This window comes from Schistocerca serialis, chromosome 11 (assembly GCF_023864345.2).
Source record: "Schistocerca serialis cubense isolate TAMUIC-IGC-003099 chromosome 11, iqSchSeri2.2, whole genome shotgun sequence".
NCBI classification, from domain to species: domain Eukaryota; kingdom Metazoa; phylum Arthropoda; class Insecta; order Orthoptera; family Acrididae; genus Schistocerca; species Schistocerca serialis.
The window spans coordinates 121,086,121-121,106,778 of NC_064648.1; the positions used below are offsets into that span (position 1 = coordinate 121,086,121).

At 40.9% G+C, this 20,658-nt stretch overlaps 1 protein-coding gene across 1 annotated transcript in view; it reads left to right on the forward strand.

Moving 5' to 3' along the window:
- LOC126426520 (uncharacterized) overlaps positions 1–20,658 on the forward strand; it is a 204,948-nt gene that overhangs the window by 113,410 nt on the left and 70,880 nt on the right. The window contains exon 9 of the mRNA XM_050088425.1: positions 9,668–9,705. Coding sequence (XP_049944382.1) covers positions 9,668–9,705 — 38 coding nt within the window. The remainder of the gene's footprint in view (positions 1–9,667; positions 9,706–20,658) is intronic.

Below are 20,658 nucleotides of genomic sequence, written 5' to 3' on the forward strand. Positions count from 1 at the left end.
TCATTTCTCCTTACGTAGGTGGCTGTCAACAAAATATTTTTGCACTCTGAGGAGGAGATAGGTGATTGAAACTTCATAACAATGTAAAACGACTTTGTTTTAATGATTGCCACCCCAATTCATGTTTCAAATCAGTGGTGCTCTCTCCCCTATTTCACAATAGTATAAGGGCCAATCAAATGAAAGCGGTCACTAGTGCAAAGTAACGGTAATGATTTTATTAACTCAAAAATGTAGTTATACACACTACACTCACTCAAAAAGAGTCACCAAAACTGTTGGCACATTTATCTCATTGAGACACTAGCCGATTGATTTCTTCCTTGAAGAAGCTAGTAGGCTGCTGTCGGATCCAGGCCTGGACCCAATCACACACTTCATCATCCGTTGCGAATCAATGTCCGCAAGTAGGTTGTTTCAAGAGGTCCAAACACATGAGTCACACTGTGAAAGGTCAGGACTTTACGGTGGATGTTCCAGCGCTTCCCACCAAAACTGCTGCAATGTCGTCTCCACTGCATCGGCTGTGTGTGGACAGGCATTATCATGCAGGAGGATAACGTCACTGGACAACATGCCTCGGCTTTTCGACTTCATAGCTCGTCTAAGATTCTGTAAAGTGGCTTGAAAACGCTGGGCATGGATGGTGGTTTCCCGTTCCATGAACTCGACAAGCAGTGGGCCTGTGTGGTCAAAAAAGCACATCATGACCTTAACAGAACTGGTGTCCATGGCCTTTGATTTCTTTGGAGGTGGTGAAGTCACATGTTTCCACTGCTTGATCTGACACCTGCTTTCCGGTTCAAAATGGTGACACCATGTTTCATCACCTGTGACAATACACAACAGAAAACCGTCTTTCTCCTCATGATAATGTTGCAGATGACTCAAAGACAGCTCCATTCGAGTATTGCGCTGTTTGGTGGTCCGTTGGTGAGGAACCCACTGTGCACAGATTTTTCAAAAGTTCAAGTGTTGACACGTTATGGTGTGGGCGGTGCCCACGCTGCAACTATTTCCGGTGTGATAACACGAAGAGCCTGTCCAGGACGAGCATCGTCTTCCAGTGACTCGTGCCTCTCAGGGAATCATTTGCGCCATTCCACAACACTTGAACGACTCAGACTGTACTCACTGTGCACAGCCTTCATCTGTCGATACCTTTCACAGCCTCCAACTCCCTCCGCCACCAAAAATCGAATCGCTCCTCATTGTCCCTGCTTACTCACCTGTATGTTCGATAGTGGACGATAACTGGCGTGGCCACCTTCTCTTCGGGGTGAAACCACACTGGCACTAGGCAACATCAAACAGTGCGTGTGTGTTAGTCTCTCTACCAATAGATTGCGCCAACATACCGGCAGTTACGTGGTGGCTCATTATGAGTGAGGCAAAGGTAGACGCCCCGACCAGGTTTCATTTGAATGAAAATCATATAAAACAAGCTTTAACTTCTTTGAACTTTTTTATTGTCCTCCGTCTATTATATCTGATGCATATCCTACACAGCACAGCAATATTCCATAAGAGGATGCGCAAGTGCAGTAGAGGATATAAAAGTGCAGTGCAGACAGTCTCTTTAGTAGACCTGTTGCATTTTCTCTGTGTTCTGCCCGTAGATCACAGTATTGGTTTTGCTTTACCCACAACATTATCTTAGTGATCATTCCAACTTAAAGGCATTCGTTATTGTAATCCCTAAGTATTTAGTTGAATTTACAGATGTTAGATTTGCATGATTTATCGTGTAATCGAAATTTATCAGATTCCTTTTGGTGCTCACGTGGATGTCTTCACACTTCTCAATATTTAGAGTCAACTGGCACTTTTCGCAATGTACAGAGATCATGTCTAAATCATTTTACAATTTGTTTTGGTCATCTGATGACTTTGTAAGATGGTAAATGATAGCATCATATGCAGAAAATCTAAGAGGGCTACTCAGATTGTCTCCTAATTCGTTTGTGTAGATCGGGAACAGCAGAGGGCCCATAACGCTTCCTTCGGGAACACCAGATATTGCTTCTGTTTTATTTGATGACTTTCTGTCAGTTACTACTAATATGATGTGTATTTTCACATACAAGGAATTGTGTTAGAAATGTACGTCTACTCTCTCTACATCTCATATGATGAACACTCATTACACAACGCTCTTATTCTGGCATGTTCTTTACAGATAGACTTGACACTCATGACTTTGATTCACTTTCCTGTTTTCTGACCTTGGGCAGGAATCGCACCTTATTTGTTTCAGATTTGGAACATCTGCATCCTGATTATCATGTTGCTTGCCCTTTAGAAGATCTTTGAAGCCTGAGGAAATTATTGCTGAATGAAAGTGTTGTGTTCTGCATTTGGGGCACAAAATGTGTGAGGTTTGAGCAGTTCTTTTCCCAGTTCTGAGAGGAATTCTCTTCTTGCATATCATCTAAAAATTTATAGTACAAGACAGAAGTATTTGAGACATGCTGAATCAACTATATCAAAAAACACAGCAAGTGCCCACCTTCTTGTTCCATGTTTCACTGAGCAATGTGTAGACATTGTATCACCCATATCAACTTCTGGCTTTGTCGAATTGTGCAACATTATTATTTCAGGTTTTTTGTGTTCATGCTCACTTACATGAAATGAAATGTTTGTGGAGTAGACAACAAAATAGATGAACACATAAGAAGATAAAACGGTATTCTGTGTACCTTAAAGTGGCCGATAAGGGAGACCTTTGTCTTGATGGCAACATTTCTTTTGGTATCTCTTGTCCTTTGGTCCGAAGAGTTCCTGTAAGTGTCAGTTTCTTAGCAAGAGGTTCCTGAAGTTAAAATCTTCTGGGTTATTAGGCCGCCTCATGTTTCTTCTAAAATGTTCGACGTTTCGACCCCTCTGCTGGGATCTTCCTCAGGATCTTTTGGTGTCCACTACTGCTAGAACACTGTCAGAGACGAGTGTCGCATCCACTTATAAAATTCATATGGCTACCATTGGTGGGCACGTGAAGACAGAGTGTTGAGTACTGCTTGCTTCTGGGCTGGATGGTGGTGCGAAGTGGCATCTAAATACCTGTTAGTGGTAGTCATCTTTCTGTACACTCTGTGACCTAGAGTGTTATCACATCTTCTGTATACCAACACATCAGCGACGACAACAACTTGGAATCAGAGTTGAATTTTTTAAAGGGGACATTGTAGGCAAATGGATATGATAGTTATTCAATCGACAGGGCTTTTAAGCGGAATATTTATACCATTAATAAGAATGACGAGGAACCGCCTTCTCACTCTTGTCAGGTTACTGTTCGTTTCTGGGGTCACTTACCGCATAAGCAGAATTTTAAAGAAAAATGGTATTCAGACATCTTTCTTTAGTCAAAACAAAATAAAAGACTTTTTCCAACGGAAAATGGATGCACCTGATTACCTTCACAATGCAGGCGTCTATCAAGTGTCATGAGGCTGCGGCAAAGTGTATATAGACGAAACGGGAAGAACTGTTAAAGAACGCATTAAGGAACACGAACGGCACATGCAGCTAAAACAAAGTGCAAAATCGGCAGTAGCAGAATATCACTAGAACTGTGGCTCTGACATCAATTTTAATAACGTACACATACTGGCTAAAGAAACCAACATTTATAGAAGAAAGGTCCGAGAAGCGGTAGAAATTTCTAAGAACGCATCTAATTTCAATAGAGGGGACGGCTATAGGCTTCCGGCATCGTGGCTCCCTGCCATCAAGGAAGTAAATACGCGGCTGCGGTGTGTGAGCGGCATAAACAACGCGCTGCGACTCACCTCGGCGGACAATAATATTTTGGGTAAACATTCCCCCCTCTCTTGCTCTGTCCGTTTGGAATCTAGCCACTGATGACGACCAACCAATAGCTGTAGCAGGCATTTCAACCAATAACCTATCTCCACCATAAGTGTGGAATAGTGCCTTTCTATCCAATGACGACGACCGCCAATGGTATCCACAGGAGATGAGCTACCAACGCCCCTTCTCCTGCATTAGCCTATGACTATGGCCCACAAATGGTAGCCATTTGAATTTTAACCAATACTACCACTTCTCCAGTACGAACGACAGAAAATTCCCCCTTTGTAAGTGGACGCGACACTCGTCTCTGACAGTGTTCTAACAGTAGTGGACACCAAAAGATCCTGAGGAAGATCCCAGCAGAGGGGTCGAAACGTCGAACATTTTAGAAGAAACATGACGCGGCCTAATAACCCAGAAGATTTTAACTTCAGTGACAACGGCCACGAAAGCCTGCAGACTTACATAAGAGGTTCCTGTTCCAAATCAAAACGTATGAAAAGATTTAGTGATAATGTTTGTAGCACTTACCCTCAGTTGATCAACTAAATCATTTACCTCTCATTTCCTTTGATTTATTTTCCTTCCTTCAGCAGATTTCCCCATATCTAGTTGTGAATTTATGAGATAACTGGTCTCTCAGTCTACAGTAGCCCACACTTTTATCCCATACGTTCCAAGTTTTGAAGAAATGTACACACAGAGTGGACACTGTCCCCTGAAAGTACACAGGTGCTCATCAGCTGTAATATAAGTCTACATCTACATCTGCATGACTACTCTGCAATTCACATTTAAGTGCTTCGCAGAGGGTTCGTCAAACCACAATCATACTATCTCTCTACCATTCCACTCCCGAACAGCGCGCGGGAAAAACGAACACCTAAACCTTTCTGTTCGAGCTCTGATTTCTCTTATTTTATTTTGATGATCATTCCTACCTATGTAGGTTGGGCTCAACAAAATATTTTTGCATTCGGAAGAGAAAGTTGGTGACTGAAATTTCGTAAATAGATCTCGCCGCGACGAAAAACGTCTTTGCTTTAATGACTTCCATCCCAACTCGCGTATCATATCTGCCACACTCTCTCCCCTATTACGTGATAATACAAAACGAGCTGCCCTTTTTTTGCACCCTTTCGATGTCCTCCGTCAATCCCACCTGGTAAGGATCCCACACCGCGCAGTATGTCCTCCGTCAGTCCCACCTGGTAAGGATCCCACACCGCGCAGCAATATTCTAACAGAGGACGAACGAGTGTAGTGTAAGCTGTCTCTTTAGTGGACTTGTTGCATCTTCTAAGTGTCCTGCCAATGAAACGCAACCTTTGGCTCGCCTTCCCCACAATATTATCTATGTGGTCTTTCCAACTGAAGTTGTTCGTAATTTTAACACCCAGGTACTTAGTTGAATTGACAGCCTTGAGAATTGTACTATTTATCGAGTAATCGAATTCCAACGGATTTCTCTTGGAACTCGTGTGGATCACCTCACACTTTTCGTTATTTAACGTCAACTGCCACCTGCCACCCCATACAGCAATCTTTTCTAAATCGCTTTGCAACTGATACTGGTCTTTGGATGACCTTACTAGATGGTAAATTACAGCATACAGTCCTAGGGATATAAGGCAAAATGTGTGTGTCAATGAACATTTCAGACACAGCCCATATGGGTTCAACTTTTGATCCAGAAGCATCATTTCTTTCTTCTCTTCTAAGTTCATCATCGAACGGAGGCTCGTGTAAATATCAAGAAATCTTGAAAATCATTGTGGCTCGAAAAATGGGCAAACTGCACTAATCTGACCAAAATTCACTCAAAGATTTTCCCATGTGCCTTATGTAGACCAGCTATTGTTAGAAGACCAAAGAATTCCTGTAGTTCTGTAGAGTCAAGCTCAATCCGGTGCTGATGATGTGGGTGCAGAATTTTACTATCTTCTGGTTGATTATTGGTATACGTTGCTATTACACTCAGCATCTGATTGGTGATAAAAAAGTCTGCCTGTAATTGCTGTCTGAGGTGACATGGAATATGTGCAGTTTCACATATTACATTCCTGGAAGCTTTCTTGCACACATTGGGTGATACTGTGTTGGACATTTCTGGGTACATGAGTAGGCCCACAAGTTTCCTGAATACTATTATCATCTTCTTCACATCTGCATCGGCATTGGTCTCATCCCCATTTCCAGAAATTGATTCATTATCACTGTCAGTCTTGTGCATATCTGCTAAAATATGCTCAAACCCGTAGCTCCTTTCAGAGCGTATATCATCCATTGTGTATAAAATATAATACCACCTCTTACTTCAAAGAAATGCAATTCCTAACTGTGAATTTGTTCCAACGATGCATGTGTATGTATTTCTTACAAATTGGTTGCGACAATAGAAATGTTGGTTGGGAAGGTGCATTATTCCAAGTTTTTATTTTCATAAGGAAGTTGAAATATAAGATTGAAAATCACATGTTGTATACATTAGGTATTTTCTGACACCCATTCCAAAATTTTTAAATTATTGTACTACAAACAATGATGTAACGATAAATATTTTGCCCGGACATAATAAAACCTCCATAAAAAGCATAGCTAGAGGATGAAAAGCCTACATCAGTAAGTATCAGGGCACTGCAGTTTGTGGCCAGGAATTCGCTGGCGTCAGCATCAGTACCTTATCTGTGGTGTCATTTAACAATTGAGACAGCTGTGCATGTCATATTTCACTGACACCAGCATCAGCACTCACTTACCTCCAAGGCCATCGCTCCCCCTCCCTTACTCTGTGCTCCAACAATTAGCGTAAAGTGCCCTGCAAGCTAGTGCTGTAGTTTGCAAAATACTTTCATATCTCCAAACCCGTACAGTGCTTTGGTATCTTCTGGGAATCTAGGCATTGAGCACCTGCTCCCAGCACCCCATCACCCGTCGATATTCTGACAGTGTCACACAAGTATCGTTGCCCCAAACACCATGATGACGTAGAGGCAATATAGTGCTCAACAGTACCTCTTATACAGTATAACCCTGCTTTTACGTTCCCAGAATTGACGTTTTCCTGCCGTTTACAACATTTTTTATAAGTCCCTTCAAATTTCCTATGCCCACAATGTTATATTGCATCAACATATTTACAATTTTCCCGCAATTTACACATTACGAAAAAATGTTTGTGGAGAGAAAATTATGCTGGCATAATGTTGGCCATTTAGTAGTGTTTACAAATGTCATGTGTTTAAGTTTCTTGTCATCAGGGCACTTTACTCAGCGGATTTGAACCGGCAAACGTGTAAAAGATGGAACAATTTGAGCCATATCTCCTGCTGCTGCCAAGCTCTGCTTGGTGTGGTGGCTGATGGCTGATGGTAGTAACTAGGTTCATTCGAATGAAGGTGTCGTGACCAATCACAGCCATTTCCAAACTGTCTCTACTGCGCAAATGCAGTTTCGTGATCATTGTGACCATCGTGGCCCCTTTGTCGAACCATATTTAGCGTGTTTCGGCGTATGGCCACTTGGAGCGCTAGTTGATACCATAATTCACTTTTCGTTGCTCAAATATTTTTAGTTTAGACTCTGTGCTGGTTATGAATTTTATTCGTGTGGAGCAAAACATGTTTCAAGAATATTTTCTCGTTGTCAAGTGCAGTATTTACCTATGTATTTTTTGTGATGTTACACACAAAATGTGTGTGTGTGTGTGTGTGTGTGTGTGTGTGTGTGTGTATACATAACTGATGAGGCACAGTACCTGATAACCTCAAAAAGACAACTACTGTGCAAGAGACACAGAATAACATGTATTCAAACACCATACAAAATACTAATTTACGTATTTGTACATGACAATTAGTTAAAATTCTCGAAACATGTCGTGCTAAGCATGAAAAAATACGTAACTAGTGCAGTATTTTATTATTTAAATAATGAATGATGGCTGCAGGCTTTCAAAAACATCAATTATGGCATATGAAATTTTGAAGTCCCTTGAAAAGTGTAAAAGCGGGGTTTCACTGTATTTATCAACTGTCTGAGGCCTCTGCCCTGTAGGGAGTAGCAGAATATGAGACTTCATCAGTACAGAAAAATGATAGTGAAACGTAATCTGCGAAAAAGAAGAAAAAAAGGTCACAACATGGACAAAAGTGTGTGTTTAGTGATTGTGATGGAAGGTCATTGTATAGGATTATAATGAAGAATAGGAGGCTCACAGATGGAAATGTCACTGCAAAACTGAAAGCCACACTTGCGAAACCTGTCAGGACAAAAAATAAATAAATAAAAATAAAATAACAGTGCATGACACAGCACAGTAATGCATTTTCAGCTTAGAGTGACGTAAACACCTATAACAAAGAGAACGGCACTTATCAGATTAAAGAAAAATAAGCAATCAATCCAAACCAGACGAAGCACATGAAAAAGGAAGGGTACCCATATAAATATGGACGGAGCGCCCGACGCATAGCAATGGCTACCTGGCAAAGCTTAACTGCTAAGCTTACCACGCGAACCAAACAACTGTAGCTGTATCGTTATTCATTCGCCCTAAATTGTGTCTCATATTACAATGGGCCAACTTTGTTTCGATTTGGAGGTGCGGCCTAAAACTTTACTCTCCCCTTGAATTTCGAGTCTCAAATTTCAGGTGCGGCTTAGATTCGGGAAAATTTTTTTTTCCTTGATTTCCAGTCTCATTTTTCAGGTGCGGCTTAGATTCGAGTGCTGCTTACATTCGAGTAAATACGGTATGTATAGTTCCTAGAATGACCACAGTCCAAGTTTTCAGCTAAAATTGCAACAAAAGTGCTGAGCCAATTCATGCAATCTTGTTTGCTGACAGCACAGTTTGATGAAAGTGTGTAACAAGTTTGTGAAGAACATCAAGGATGGTGCTAGGATTTTGATGTTGGCGATTGTGTAATGCAAGGTGGACAGGTCATAAGGCCCTACCGTACTGGCATATCTGGTTGTTCTCAGCAAGTGACAGTACTCAGTGGTGTGCCTATCCACTTGATTGTGTGCCACTGGACAACTATGTTTCTAGTGGAGCATCAATACTCGTGGGGCATTTCATTGAACTTTACAATTACTCCCCCCCTCCTCCTCCCACCGCCACCCCAGAGGATGGAGTACCACTATATAGAGATGAATGTACAATGCCCTGGAGGATGTATGTGGTGTTAACAGCTGTCAGGGCTGAAGGTGGCAACATTATTCTCCTTGGTTTTCGCACTTTTAAATTTGCATTCTGTTTCCATAACATGAACATATGCCTTACATTTGAGTAATTCTCATGATCTGGGTTGGAGATGGTATTCTTTGTTTTATGTGCCTTGAATTCTTCAGTCATGGGCTGCCTGCTATAACTAAACTGAATGAGCAAGATTACATTATTGTTTATACACAATGCATCTGTTCTCAAATCCTGAACTGTAGATGTGTCATGGGCAGTGCTGTTCAGCTACATTATGGGAGAGAATCACTTTTTATTAGTGTTCACAATAGTCTGTCCTGTGAGAAAGAATATAAATTATTCTGTGCAACATAATTTTGATTTCTTAACCCAACATGTTCATGACTGTAAAGTTTCTAGCACAAGTTTCATGTACTTGGGGGACATGGTGACATGTAAGAGACTGATGCTGTAGGTGCCTACACTGTTGAGAGTAATAACCTGGAACTGCTAAGTAATTTCTGCTGACAGAGACTAAATTTTTATTACTTTTTCTGTATATTGTCGATAACCAGTGTTGTTGAATAATCAAATTTCTGTGATAGTTTATTATTGTGTGTCTCATAACTTCTTGAATTTATATGGTACAACCATTACTTGTTACAGGACATGGTCTCAACAGAATATGCATCAAATACTACATGGTAAGTTTCACTGTTTATCTATTTATTTATGCTTTTATTGTTTTGTACGAGGTTCTATGTTCTATGTACTGACTTGGCAGAAAATCCTAACAAATTTTGGTCTTATGTCAAAGCGGTAGGTGGTTCAGAACAAAATGTCCAGACACTCTGTGACCAAAATAGTACTGAAACAGAGGATGACAGACTAAAGGCTGAAATACTAAATATCTTTTTCCAAAGCTGTTTCACAGAGGAAGACTGCACTGTAGTTCCTTCTCTAGATTGTCGCACAGATGACAAAATGGTAGATATCGAAATAGACGACAGAGGGATAGAGAAACAATTAAAATCGCTCAAAAGAGGAAAGGCCACTGGACCTGATGGGATACCAGTTCTATTTTACACAGAGTACGCGAAGGAACTTGCCCCCCTTCTTGCAGCTGTGTACCGTAGGTCTCTAGAAGAGCGTAGCATTCCAAAGGATTGGAAAAGGGCACAGGTCATCCCCGTTTTCAAGAAGAGACGTCGAACAGATGTGCAGAACTATAAATCTATATCTCTAACGTCGATCAGTTGTAGCATTTTGGAACACGCATTATGTTCGAGTATAATGACTTTTCTGGAAACTAGAAATCTACTCTGTAGGAATCAGCACAGGTTTCGAAAAAGACTGTCGTGTGAAACCCAGCTCGCGCTATTCGTCCATGAGACTCAGAGGGCCATAGACACGGGTTCCCAGGTAGATGCCGTGTTTCTTGACTTCCGCAAGGCGTTCGATACAGTTCCCCACAGTCATTTAATGAACAAAGTAAGAGCATATGGACTATCAGACCAATTGTGTGATTGGATTGAAGAGTTCCTAGATAACAGAACACAGCATGTCATTCTCAATGGAGAGAAGTCTTCCGAAGTAAGAGTGATTTCAGGTGTGCCGCAGGGGAGTGTCGTAGGACCGTTGCTATTCACAATATGCATAAATAACCTTGTGGATGACATCGGAAGTTCACTGAGGCTTTTTGCTGATGATGCTGTGTTATATCGAGAGGTTGTAACAATGGAAAATTGTACTGAAATGCAGGAGGATCTGCAGCGAATTGACACATTGTGCAGGGAATGTCAATTGAATCTCAACGTAGACAAGTGTAATGTGCTGCGAATACATAGAAAGAAAGATCCCATATCATTTAGCTACAATACAGAAGGTCAGCAACTGGAAGCAGTTACTTTCATAAATTATCTGGAAGTAGGCATTAGGAATGATTTAAAATGGGATGATCATATAAAGTTGATCGTCGGTAAAGCAGATGCCAGACTGTGATTCATTGGAAGAATACTAAGAAAATGCAGTCCGAAAACAAAGGAAGTAGGTTACAGTACGCTTGTTTGCCCACTGCTCGAATACTGCTCAGCAATGTGGGATTCGTACCAGATAGGGTTGATAGAAGAGATAAAGAAGATCCAACGGAGAGCAGCGTGCTTCGTTACAGGATCATTTAGTAATCGCGAAAGCATTACGGGGATGATAGATAAACCCAGTGGAAGGCTCTGCAGGAGAGATGTTCAGTAGCTCGGTACGGGCTTTTGTTGAAGTTTCGAGAACATACCTTCACCGAGGAGTCAAGCAGTATATTGCTCCCTCCTACGTACATCTCGCGAAGAGACCGTGAGGATAAAATCAGAGAGATTAGAGCCCACACAGAGGCATACTGACAATCCTTCTTTCCACGAACAATACGAGACTGGAATAGAAGGGAGAACTGATAGAGGTACTCAAGGTACCCTCCACGACACACCATCAGGTGGCTTGCGGAGTATGGATGTCGATGTAGATGTAGATGTTGATGTTAAGGATCTCGGGCCATCTCTTAAAAGTACCAAGGCATCCTCTTTGGAGGATTTGTTTACAGTAACATTCCATTATACAATGCCAAGATACTCTGCAACCTGCTAATCACAGAAGATGATGGTTGATGGATTGAACATGAGATAGACGGCACTCGTGCCCCTTCGTGTGTGTTCTTCTGCCATAGAAAATCTTCCCATACACCTCCATGCGATACGTGTCACAGACTCTCCTAATTCTTTGTGCGACTGTTTTATCGGAAGATAATTTAAATCACAAATTTCTTCCACGTGATTGGTTTCACAATCAGCAAATCATTTTAGACGAGAGAGTAAGCCAGTGGTAAGCCAATGGAAAACAAATGTCCCCCCCCCCCCCCCTCCCCGCCAAGTATCATGTCTCCACATGCAGAAAATACTACAACTTATTCAATCTTCATGGGCTTTTTGAGAGACTGTAACCATCCGATGTAACTGAATGTATTACAACAAAGAGCTACTGTACCATGTGCTATGTACATCTATGAACAATTATTTTTAAATCAGATGCACCACTTCAGTAATATGCTGCTGAGTACATGGTAAGTACACCAAGTGTCAGTATATAAGAATAGACACTAACAATAATATGTACAGGATAAATTGTTACTCACCACATAGAGGAGTTGAGTTGCAGGTAGGCAATCTGAAAAAGACTGCTAAAATATTAAGCTTTTAGACGAAGTCCTTTTGAAGTAGAAGACTCACACAGGCACAGCTCATACACACTCTGGGTGCTGGAGCCTGCCTGTGGTTGATGTGAGCAGCAAGCTGCTGGGGGTGGATAATGAGGATAAGGAGATTGTATGGGGCTAGAGGTATTCTTTCTATGCACCTGTAATCCTCAGTGTTGCCCCTGGTTCAGACTCATTGCTGACATTTCATGATCTGGATCAAGGATGAGGACACCCTATCCACATTCCCCCCAGAACCTCAACCCCTTCTTCCCCATTCGCTTCACCTGGTCCTCCTCAACCCAACAAACCACCTTCTTCTATGTTGACCTTTTAACATTACTCGAACAGCAGTTCTGGCTAAAATACTTCTCACTACGAGAGATTCATCGTAATATGAGAGTGATGTAGTTTTTGCAGTGAATACTTAGCTTGGAACTGTTGAATATACTCCACCAATAAAGTCCATTAGGGGATGTATATTGCAGATTTGCATGGATTTCAGACATGAAGCAAACTTAGGATGTTAAAAGAATATTTTCCAACATACTGATGAATCCTTTGAACATCAAATGTATTTTCCATAAGCATTAAAAAATATATTCACACAGCAACTGTTAAAGACTTAGGTAATTACATTGACCAAACTACGACTGACGTAAAGTGCTTTGCCCCGTTCAGTATATACCCATTCTTAACAATATATATGTTCTTTGGACTATTGTCTAGAACAATTACATTTACTGATTTATAACGAAAAGTTAATGATTTACAACAAACTGTTAGTAGAAGTTTAACAACAATAAATGATAATTAATTCTGATTACATTTCTAAATATTCTCTCTCTCTCTCTCTCTCTCTCTCTCTCTCTCTCTCTCTCTCTCTCTCCTCTTCTTCTTCTTCTTTTTTCTTTTTTTTAAGTTACAATAACAGTACCTATCTTAAAATCATTAATTATGTCTTGATTTCACATTGGATTTTATTCCTGACATTAACTGAGACACAGTACAAAGTGCCAAAACAGAATTTCAGGGTAAAGTTCTGTTTGATAATTTCGTAGTATTAAATTGACTGAAAGTCAATTGTATTTACATCAGAATGTTCAAGAATCATTTATGAAAAATTTGATTACAAGTGATCTGATTGGTTTCTCATTATTGACATGATACATAAAGTGCACAAGCCACATTAAATGACAGATGACTGATAAATGTTCCGAAAGTCTCTTTTAAGAAGTTGAAATTTATGAATTTTACTAATTAATTATTTGTTTAATAAAAACATTGGTATTTTTCCAAACACTTCTATTGGTATGTAGTAATGCAATCACGAGAATGAAATAATAAATTTTGCTGAAATGTATGATAGGATGTTAATTCACATCATCAGGTTTTCTAACTAATTGTAACTTTCTTTTAGTTACAGTTAAATGACCTGAAATAATGTTAATGATGTTGATTCAGTATATAAGTGCACCATACAGTTTAATTTGCTGATAGAAACTAAGAAAAACCATGCTTTCTAACTTTTGTCCATTACCTATTTAGACTGGATAGTATACAATCTGCTAAACTTTTAGTGTTATCATAGCATTTATTAACCACCCTATAACTAGTCCTATTACAAGCTCAACCCCAAAAATGACCACATCAATACCTCCATCCATATCAAACCTGCCAGCCACCAGCAATACCTCCACTTCGACAGCAGCTACCTGTTCCATACAAAGAAGTGGCTTCTGTACAGCCTAGCCACATCCTGTGGCCATCGCACCTGGACTCTCTTGAAATACACCGATGGTCTTACTGTGAGCCCTTCACAGGCCGTCATTATCCTCCCAACATTGCACGGAAACAGATTTCGTGTTCCGTATCTCTCCAGTCACTTGCCACCTCCTGAAGTACCACTGTCTGGGTATGAAGGAGCATTCCCCTCATGACTCAGTCCTACCCAGGACTGGAGAAACTGAATTGCATTCTCCGCCAGGTTTTCAACTACCTCTCGCCGTGCCCTGAAATCAGGAATGTCCTATACACTATCCTTCCCACAGTGGTGTTCCACTACCGCTGAACATACACTATATCCGTGTCTACATCTACATCTACATTTATACTCCGCAAGCCACCCAACGGTGTGTGGCGGAGGGCACTTTGCGTGCCACTGTCATTACCTCCCTTTTCTGTTCCAGTCGCGTATGGTTCGCGGGAAGAACGACTGTCTGAAAGCCTCCGTGCGCGCTCGAATCTCTCTAATTTTACATTCGTGATCTCCTCGGGAGGTAAAAGTAGGGGGAAGCAATATATTCGATACCTCATCCAGAAACGCACCCTCTTGAAACTTGGCGAGCAAGCTACACCGCGATGCAGAGCGCCTCTCTTGCAGAGTCTGCCACTCGAGTTTTCTAAACATCTCCGTAATGCTATCATGCTTACCAAATAACCCTGTGACGAAACGCGCCGCTCTTCTTTGGATCTTCTCTATCTCCTCCGTCAACCCGATCTGGTACGGATCCCACACTGATGAGCAGTACTTTAGTATAGGTCGAACGAGTGTTTTGTAAGCCACCTCCTTTGTTGATGGACTACATTTTCTAAGGACTCTCCCAATGAATCTCAACCTGGTACCCGCCTTACCGACAATTAATTGTATGTGATCATTCCCCTTCAAATCGTTCCGCACGCATACTCCCAGATATTTTACAGAAGTAACTGCTACCAGTGTTTGTTCCGCTATCATATAATCATACAATAAAGGATCCTTCTTTCTATGTATTCGCAATACATTACATTTGTCTATGTTAAGGGTCAGTTGCCACTCCCTGCACCAAGTGCCTATCCGCTGCAGATCTTCCTGCATTTCGCTACAATTTTCTAATGCTGCAACTTCTCTATATACTACAGCATCATCTGCGAAAAGCCGCATGGAACTTCCGACACTATCTACTAGGTGATTTATATATATATATATATATGGCTTCATCCTTCATTAGCCATTGTCCTTCACCCTCCTGTCCCCTTCCATGTTCACATTCTAGCACTACAGAGCCCTCTATTCCACCAACGCACCCACACTCTTCTTACTTCTTTCCTTTTCTGTTCCTCTGCCCACCCTCCATCTAACTTCAGAACTGCATCTGGGTGCTCTACATCTCCCCACCTTGTCTCTGAAAGCACCCTCAAGCAGCACTATGCCGTACCACACCCATACACTGCTATTGCTTCCCTCACTCCCCACCCCTGTCTCCTTGCCTCCGCCCCCCCTCCCCCCCCCCCCCAAATTTAGGCACTTTAGCTCACAGTGTGGCCTTGGCAGCCAGAGACTGTGGTCGCATGGTCGCGCGCACGTATGTGTGTGTGTGTGTGTGTGTGTGTGTGTGTGTGTGTGTGTGTGTGTGATTTGGATGAAGGCCCTACTTGCCTAGCAGTCATCTTGTCATGCTTATCTGTGAGTAAACATCTTGGTTATATAGTGAGTGACCATCTATCCTTCTCATAATATTGTCATTACTCCATCCTAGATTTTCCATTGTTTAAAAGACAAATAGACAGACAGGTGTGGTGCCTATGCCATATGCTGTGCACGTGGTGTGCAAACTATGTGGACTGGCAGCAATCCAGAGGCCAATAACAGTGAACATAATTAGTCAAGTGACTTTAGAAGCAGAAGTTGAAAAAACAGTGTCTTCAGTGATATGGGTGTGACAAAGGCACAATTGAAAAGTACCAGTTCTCTTGTGGCATTCAGAGCAAGTGACAGTGAACAATTAGATGAAGTTGTGTTTGATGATGTGTGTTCTATAGTTGTCAACATTATTAATGTATATACATAAATATGTTTTGTTAAGTTACCATTACATTTACTTAATTCATGCTTTCAACCAATTCTCCATAAACCTCAGGTACTGTTTGAGATATGGCTTTCTTCAAAATGCAAAATAAATATGTTGCAAAAATATTACAAACAATGCTGAAAATTGTTTGCAATAAACACGTGTTGCAAACTTGAGTGTGCACATCACTTTACACCTCTCCCAATCCCCATTTCATATGTTTGCTAAGGAACAATCAGCGCTATCAAGGTCTGTCTGGTGTAGAGTTCCTTCATCAGTTTCCTGCCCTTCCAGTCTACACCAACATCCCATAAGCTCATCAGGAGCATATTCCACTTTACTATGTCAAAAGCTTTTTCTCAGTTGACTATACTAATATACTTATACTAGTTCCATCATTCTTTGTCCAATCATCCCCAGTATCCAGTAGCAGCTTGTTTCATCCATTCCTGAATCCAGATCGATAACCCCTCATCTTTTCCTCAGTTTTTCTTTCTTTCTTTTTTTCTTTTTTAAATTCTGTGAACATGCGGTCATACAGGGCTTTTGTAATGTGGCGTTTAAAACTGCTGTATAATCTTTGCACTCTTTGGTGTTGTATTTGTATGGTAAGTACAGCAGAAAAGTTTTAACTAGGTCTTTAGCCCAAATGCCCTTGTTGTATATCGCATAGATAAGGTTGATCAGTCTGGATATTGTGGTATCACCCAAGAGCTCCAGCTGGTATTTTATCATAGCCCATTGCTTTCCTCTGTCTGAGATCTTTAATGGCCTTCTCACATCTCAATATCTTTGCTCCACAGTCCATTTCAATTCATGCTCCAATTTCACATGCATATGGTCACCTCGTGTGCCATATAAATCTTAGACATATGCTTTCAATGCCTGTTGATTCTGTTCTATGCATACTGTTGTATTTCAATTTTTTTTTAGTTTTTTTTAATATGTCATTTGCTGACTAGTTTTGTTACTTTGTTAGATATGTTGCTAATTCTGTACATTAACTTGTAATGTATCACCATTTTCCAGTTCTTAGTTTTCCTTGCACCGATTTTTCATCCATTCTTCTCAAACCTGATCATTTGATATTTATTTTATTATTGGGCTTTCTATACTGTTTCTTTCCTTCAGTAGTATGTTCACACTTTAATTTCTTTATTTTAACTAACATAGTTGATGTAATCCATTCTTTAGTATTCTTCCCCATCTTTTTAGCAAAAAGAACACAGCATGTTGTTATCAATGGAGAGACGTCTACAGACGTTAAAGTAACCTCTGGCGTGCCACAGGGGAGTGTTATGGGACCATTGCTTTTCACAATATATATAAATGACATAGTAGATAGTGTTGGGAGTTTCGTGCAGCTTTTCGCGGATGATGCTATAGTATACAGAGAAGTTGCAGCATTAGAAAATTGTAGCGAAATGCAGGAAGATCTGCAGCGGGTAGGCACTTGGTGCAGGGAGTGGCAACTGACCCTTAACATAGACAAATGTAATGTATTGCGAATACATAGAAAGAAGGATCCTTTATTGTATGATTATATGATAGCAGAACAAACACTGGTAGCAGTTACTTCTGTAAAATATCTGGGAGTATGCGTGCGGAACGATTTGAAGTGTAATGATCATATAAAATTAATTGTCGGTAAGGCGGGTACCAGGTTGAGATTCATTGGGAGAGTCCTTAGAAAATGTAGTCCATCAACAAAGGAGGTGGCTTACAAAACACTCGTTCGACCTATACTAAAGTACTGCTCATCAGTGTGGGATCCGTACCAGATCGGGTTGACGGAGGAGATAGAGAAGATCCAAAGAAGAGCGGCGCGTTTCGTCACAGGGTTATTTGGTAAGCATGATAGCATTACGGAGATGTTTAGAAAACTCGAGTGGCAGACTCTGCAAGAGAGGCGCTCTGCATCGCGGTGTAGCTTGCTCGCCAAGTTTCAAGAGGGTGCGTTTCTGGATGAGGTATCGAATATATTGCTTCCCCCTACTTATACCTCCCGAGGAGATCACGAATGTAAAATTAGAGAGATTCGAGCGCGCACGGAGGCTTTCAGACAGTCGTTCTTCCCGCGAACCATACGCGACTGGAACAGAAAAGGGAGGTAATGACAGTGGCACGTAAAGTGCGCTCCGCCACACACCGTTGGGTGGCTTGCGGAGTATAAATGTAGATGTAGATGTACATCTCCATTATCTTCTAAGACTTTCAGAACTGCATTGTTTACTGTATTCCATTCTTCTGGTACATCAGTATTTTCTGCTGAATTTTCTTTTTGTGAGTAACCCTTATATGTGCTTTCATTCTTTGAGTCACTAACATAAAAGTGGTGTGTGTTCGGAGGATGAAGGGAAGGGGAGGGGGGCGGGGGTTTGGCAGAGCAACAGACACTCTTTTCCATGTCCCTTGCTCTGTATGTTCCTTATTTGCATATGGTTTCCTCTTTGTTGCCTTTATTGAACAGTTTTTGTTCCTTTCTCTTTGCAGGTAATGATTTAGTGCAAGTCGTTACATAATTGAAACATATTTGAAACAAGGCTATGAGGCATTCTATTACTATGTCGGGATTTTTGGTTTCCACTACCACATTGTTCGAGTTTACCTTACCAATATTATTTACAGCTGCACTTTCATGTTTTTGTTGTTAATAAGTCAGTCATGTACTGTGGAGATAAACTGACTCAAAATGAGACAGATTTGGAGAAAAAAGCTGATCCAGTAATATCGTCTGCTAAATGACTTGAGCTCAAACAAGCCACTTGTAATCGAGGAGGTATGTTCAGAGTTACTGAAATCTGTGGAAAATGTAGGTAGTAGAAAGTTAAGTAAGTTAGTGGCAGAAAACTATCAAGTGGGTGACTTACTATCAGATTTGTAAAAACCATTATCATGTTAAGCAAAATGTAGACATGAGACAGCATTATTAAACATTGGTCTAACAAGTTATGCTTGTAAATTGCTGAACAAAATAATTTGCAAAAGAATAGATCAAGGTCAGTTTGGCTTCAGGAAAGGAAAATATATCAGAGAATCAATTCTGTCATTGCATTTAGTAATAGAAGGCAGACTGGAGAGGCATCAGGATACCTATGCAGCATTTGTGGACTCAGAATCTGTAATTGTGCCTCCAATGTGAAATAAGATGCTCACATTATATAGAAGTTTTACAGATAAATAATCTACTAATCTATCTAATATTAAAGACTGAAGCTTAAGAAAGGCAAGTTGGTGTCAAGAATCTAATACAGGATTGCAAGTTATCACAATTGTTGTGTATCTTCTGCATGAAAAACGCAGCACTTACATTCCATCTCAGAGCAAAAACGTCATATGTTTCCTCCCCAGTATCCACAATGTTTGTGATCCTTGTGGTAGCACTTAAGTCTTCATTTTTAAATATATTATATGCATTTTGTGCCATTTAAGGGAATGGGATAGATAATAGAAATATTAATCCTTAACTCTGTATTGTAATATATACAGTGTGGCCCATTGATAGTGACCAGGCCAAATATCTCACGAAATAAGCATCAAACGAAAAAACTACAAAGAACTAAACTCATCCAGCTTGAAGGGGGAAACGAGATGGTGCTATGGTTGGCCCGCTAGATGGTGCTGCCATAGGTCAAACGGATATCAACTGCGTTTTTTAATGTAGGAACCCCCATTTTTTTATTACATATGCTAAGTACGTGGTATCACGTAACATTCCACCAGTGCTGATGGTATTTGCTTCGTGATACATTACCTGTATTAAAATGGACTGTTTACCAATTGTGGAAAAGGTCGATATCGTGTTGATGTATGGCTATTGTGATCAAAATGCCCAACGGGCGTGTGCTATGTATGCTATTCAGTATTCTGGACGACATCATCCAAGTATGCGGACCGTTCGCCAGATAGTTAAGTTATTTAAGGAAACAGGAAGTGTTCAGCCACATGTGAAACGTCAACCACAACCTGCAAGAAATGATGATGCCCAAGTAGGTGTTTCAGCTGCTGTCGCAGCTAATCCGCACAGCAGTAGCTGACAAATTGCGCGAGAATCGGGGATGTCAAAAACGTTGGTGTTGAGAATGCTGCATCAACATCGATTGCACCCGCACCATATTTCTACGCACCAGGAACTGCAAGGGGACGACTTTGAATGTCGTGTTCAGTTCTGCCACTGGGCTCAGGAGAAATTACGGGACGATGGCAGATTTTTTGCACGCATTTTATTTAGCGACGAAGCGTCATTCACCAACAGAGGTAACATAAACTGGCATAATATGCACTATTGGGCAACGGAAAATCCACAGTGGCTGCGACAAGTGGAACATCAGTGACCGTGGCTGGTTAATGTATGGTGTGGCATTGTGGGAGGAAGGATAATTGGCCCGCATTTTATCAATGGCAATCTAAATGGTGCAATGTATGCTGATGTCTTTTGTAATGTTCTACCGATGTTATTACAAGATGTTTCACTGCATGACAGAATGGCGATGTACTTCCAACATTATGGATGTCCGGCACATAGCTTGCGTGCAGTTGAAGCGGTATTGAATAGCATATTTCATGACAGGTGGATTGGTCGTCAAAGC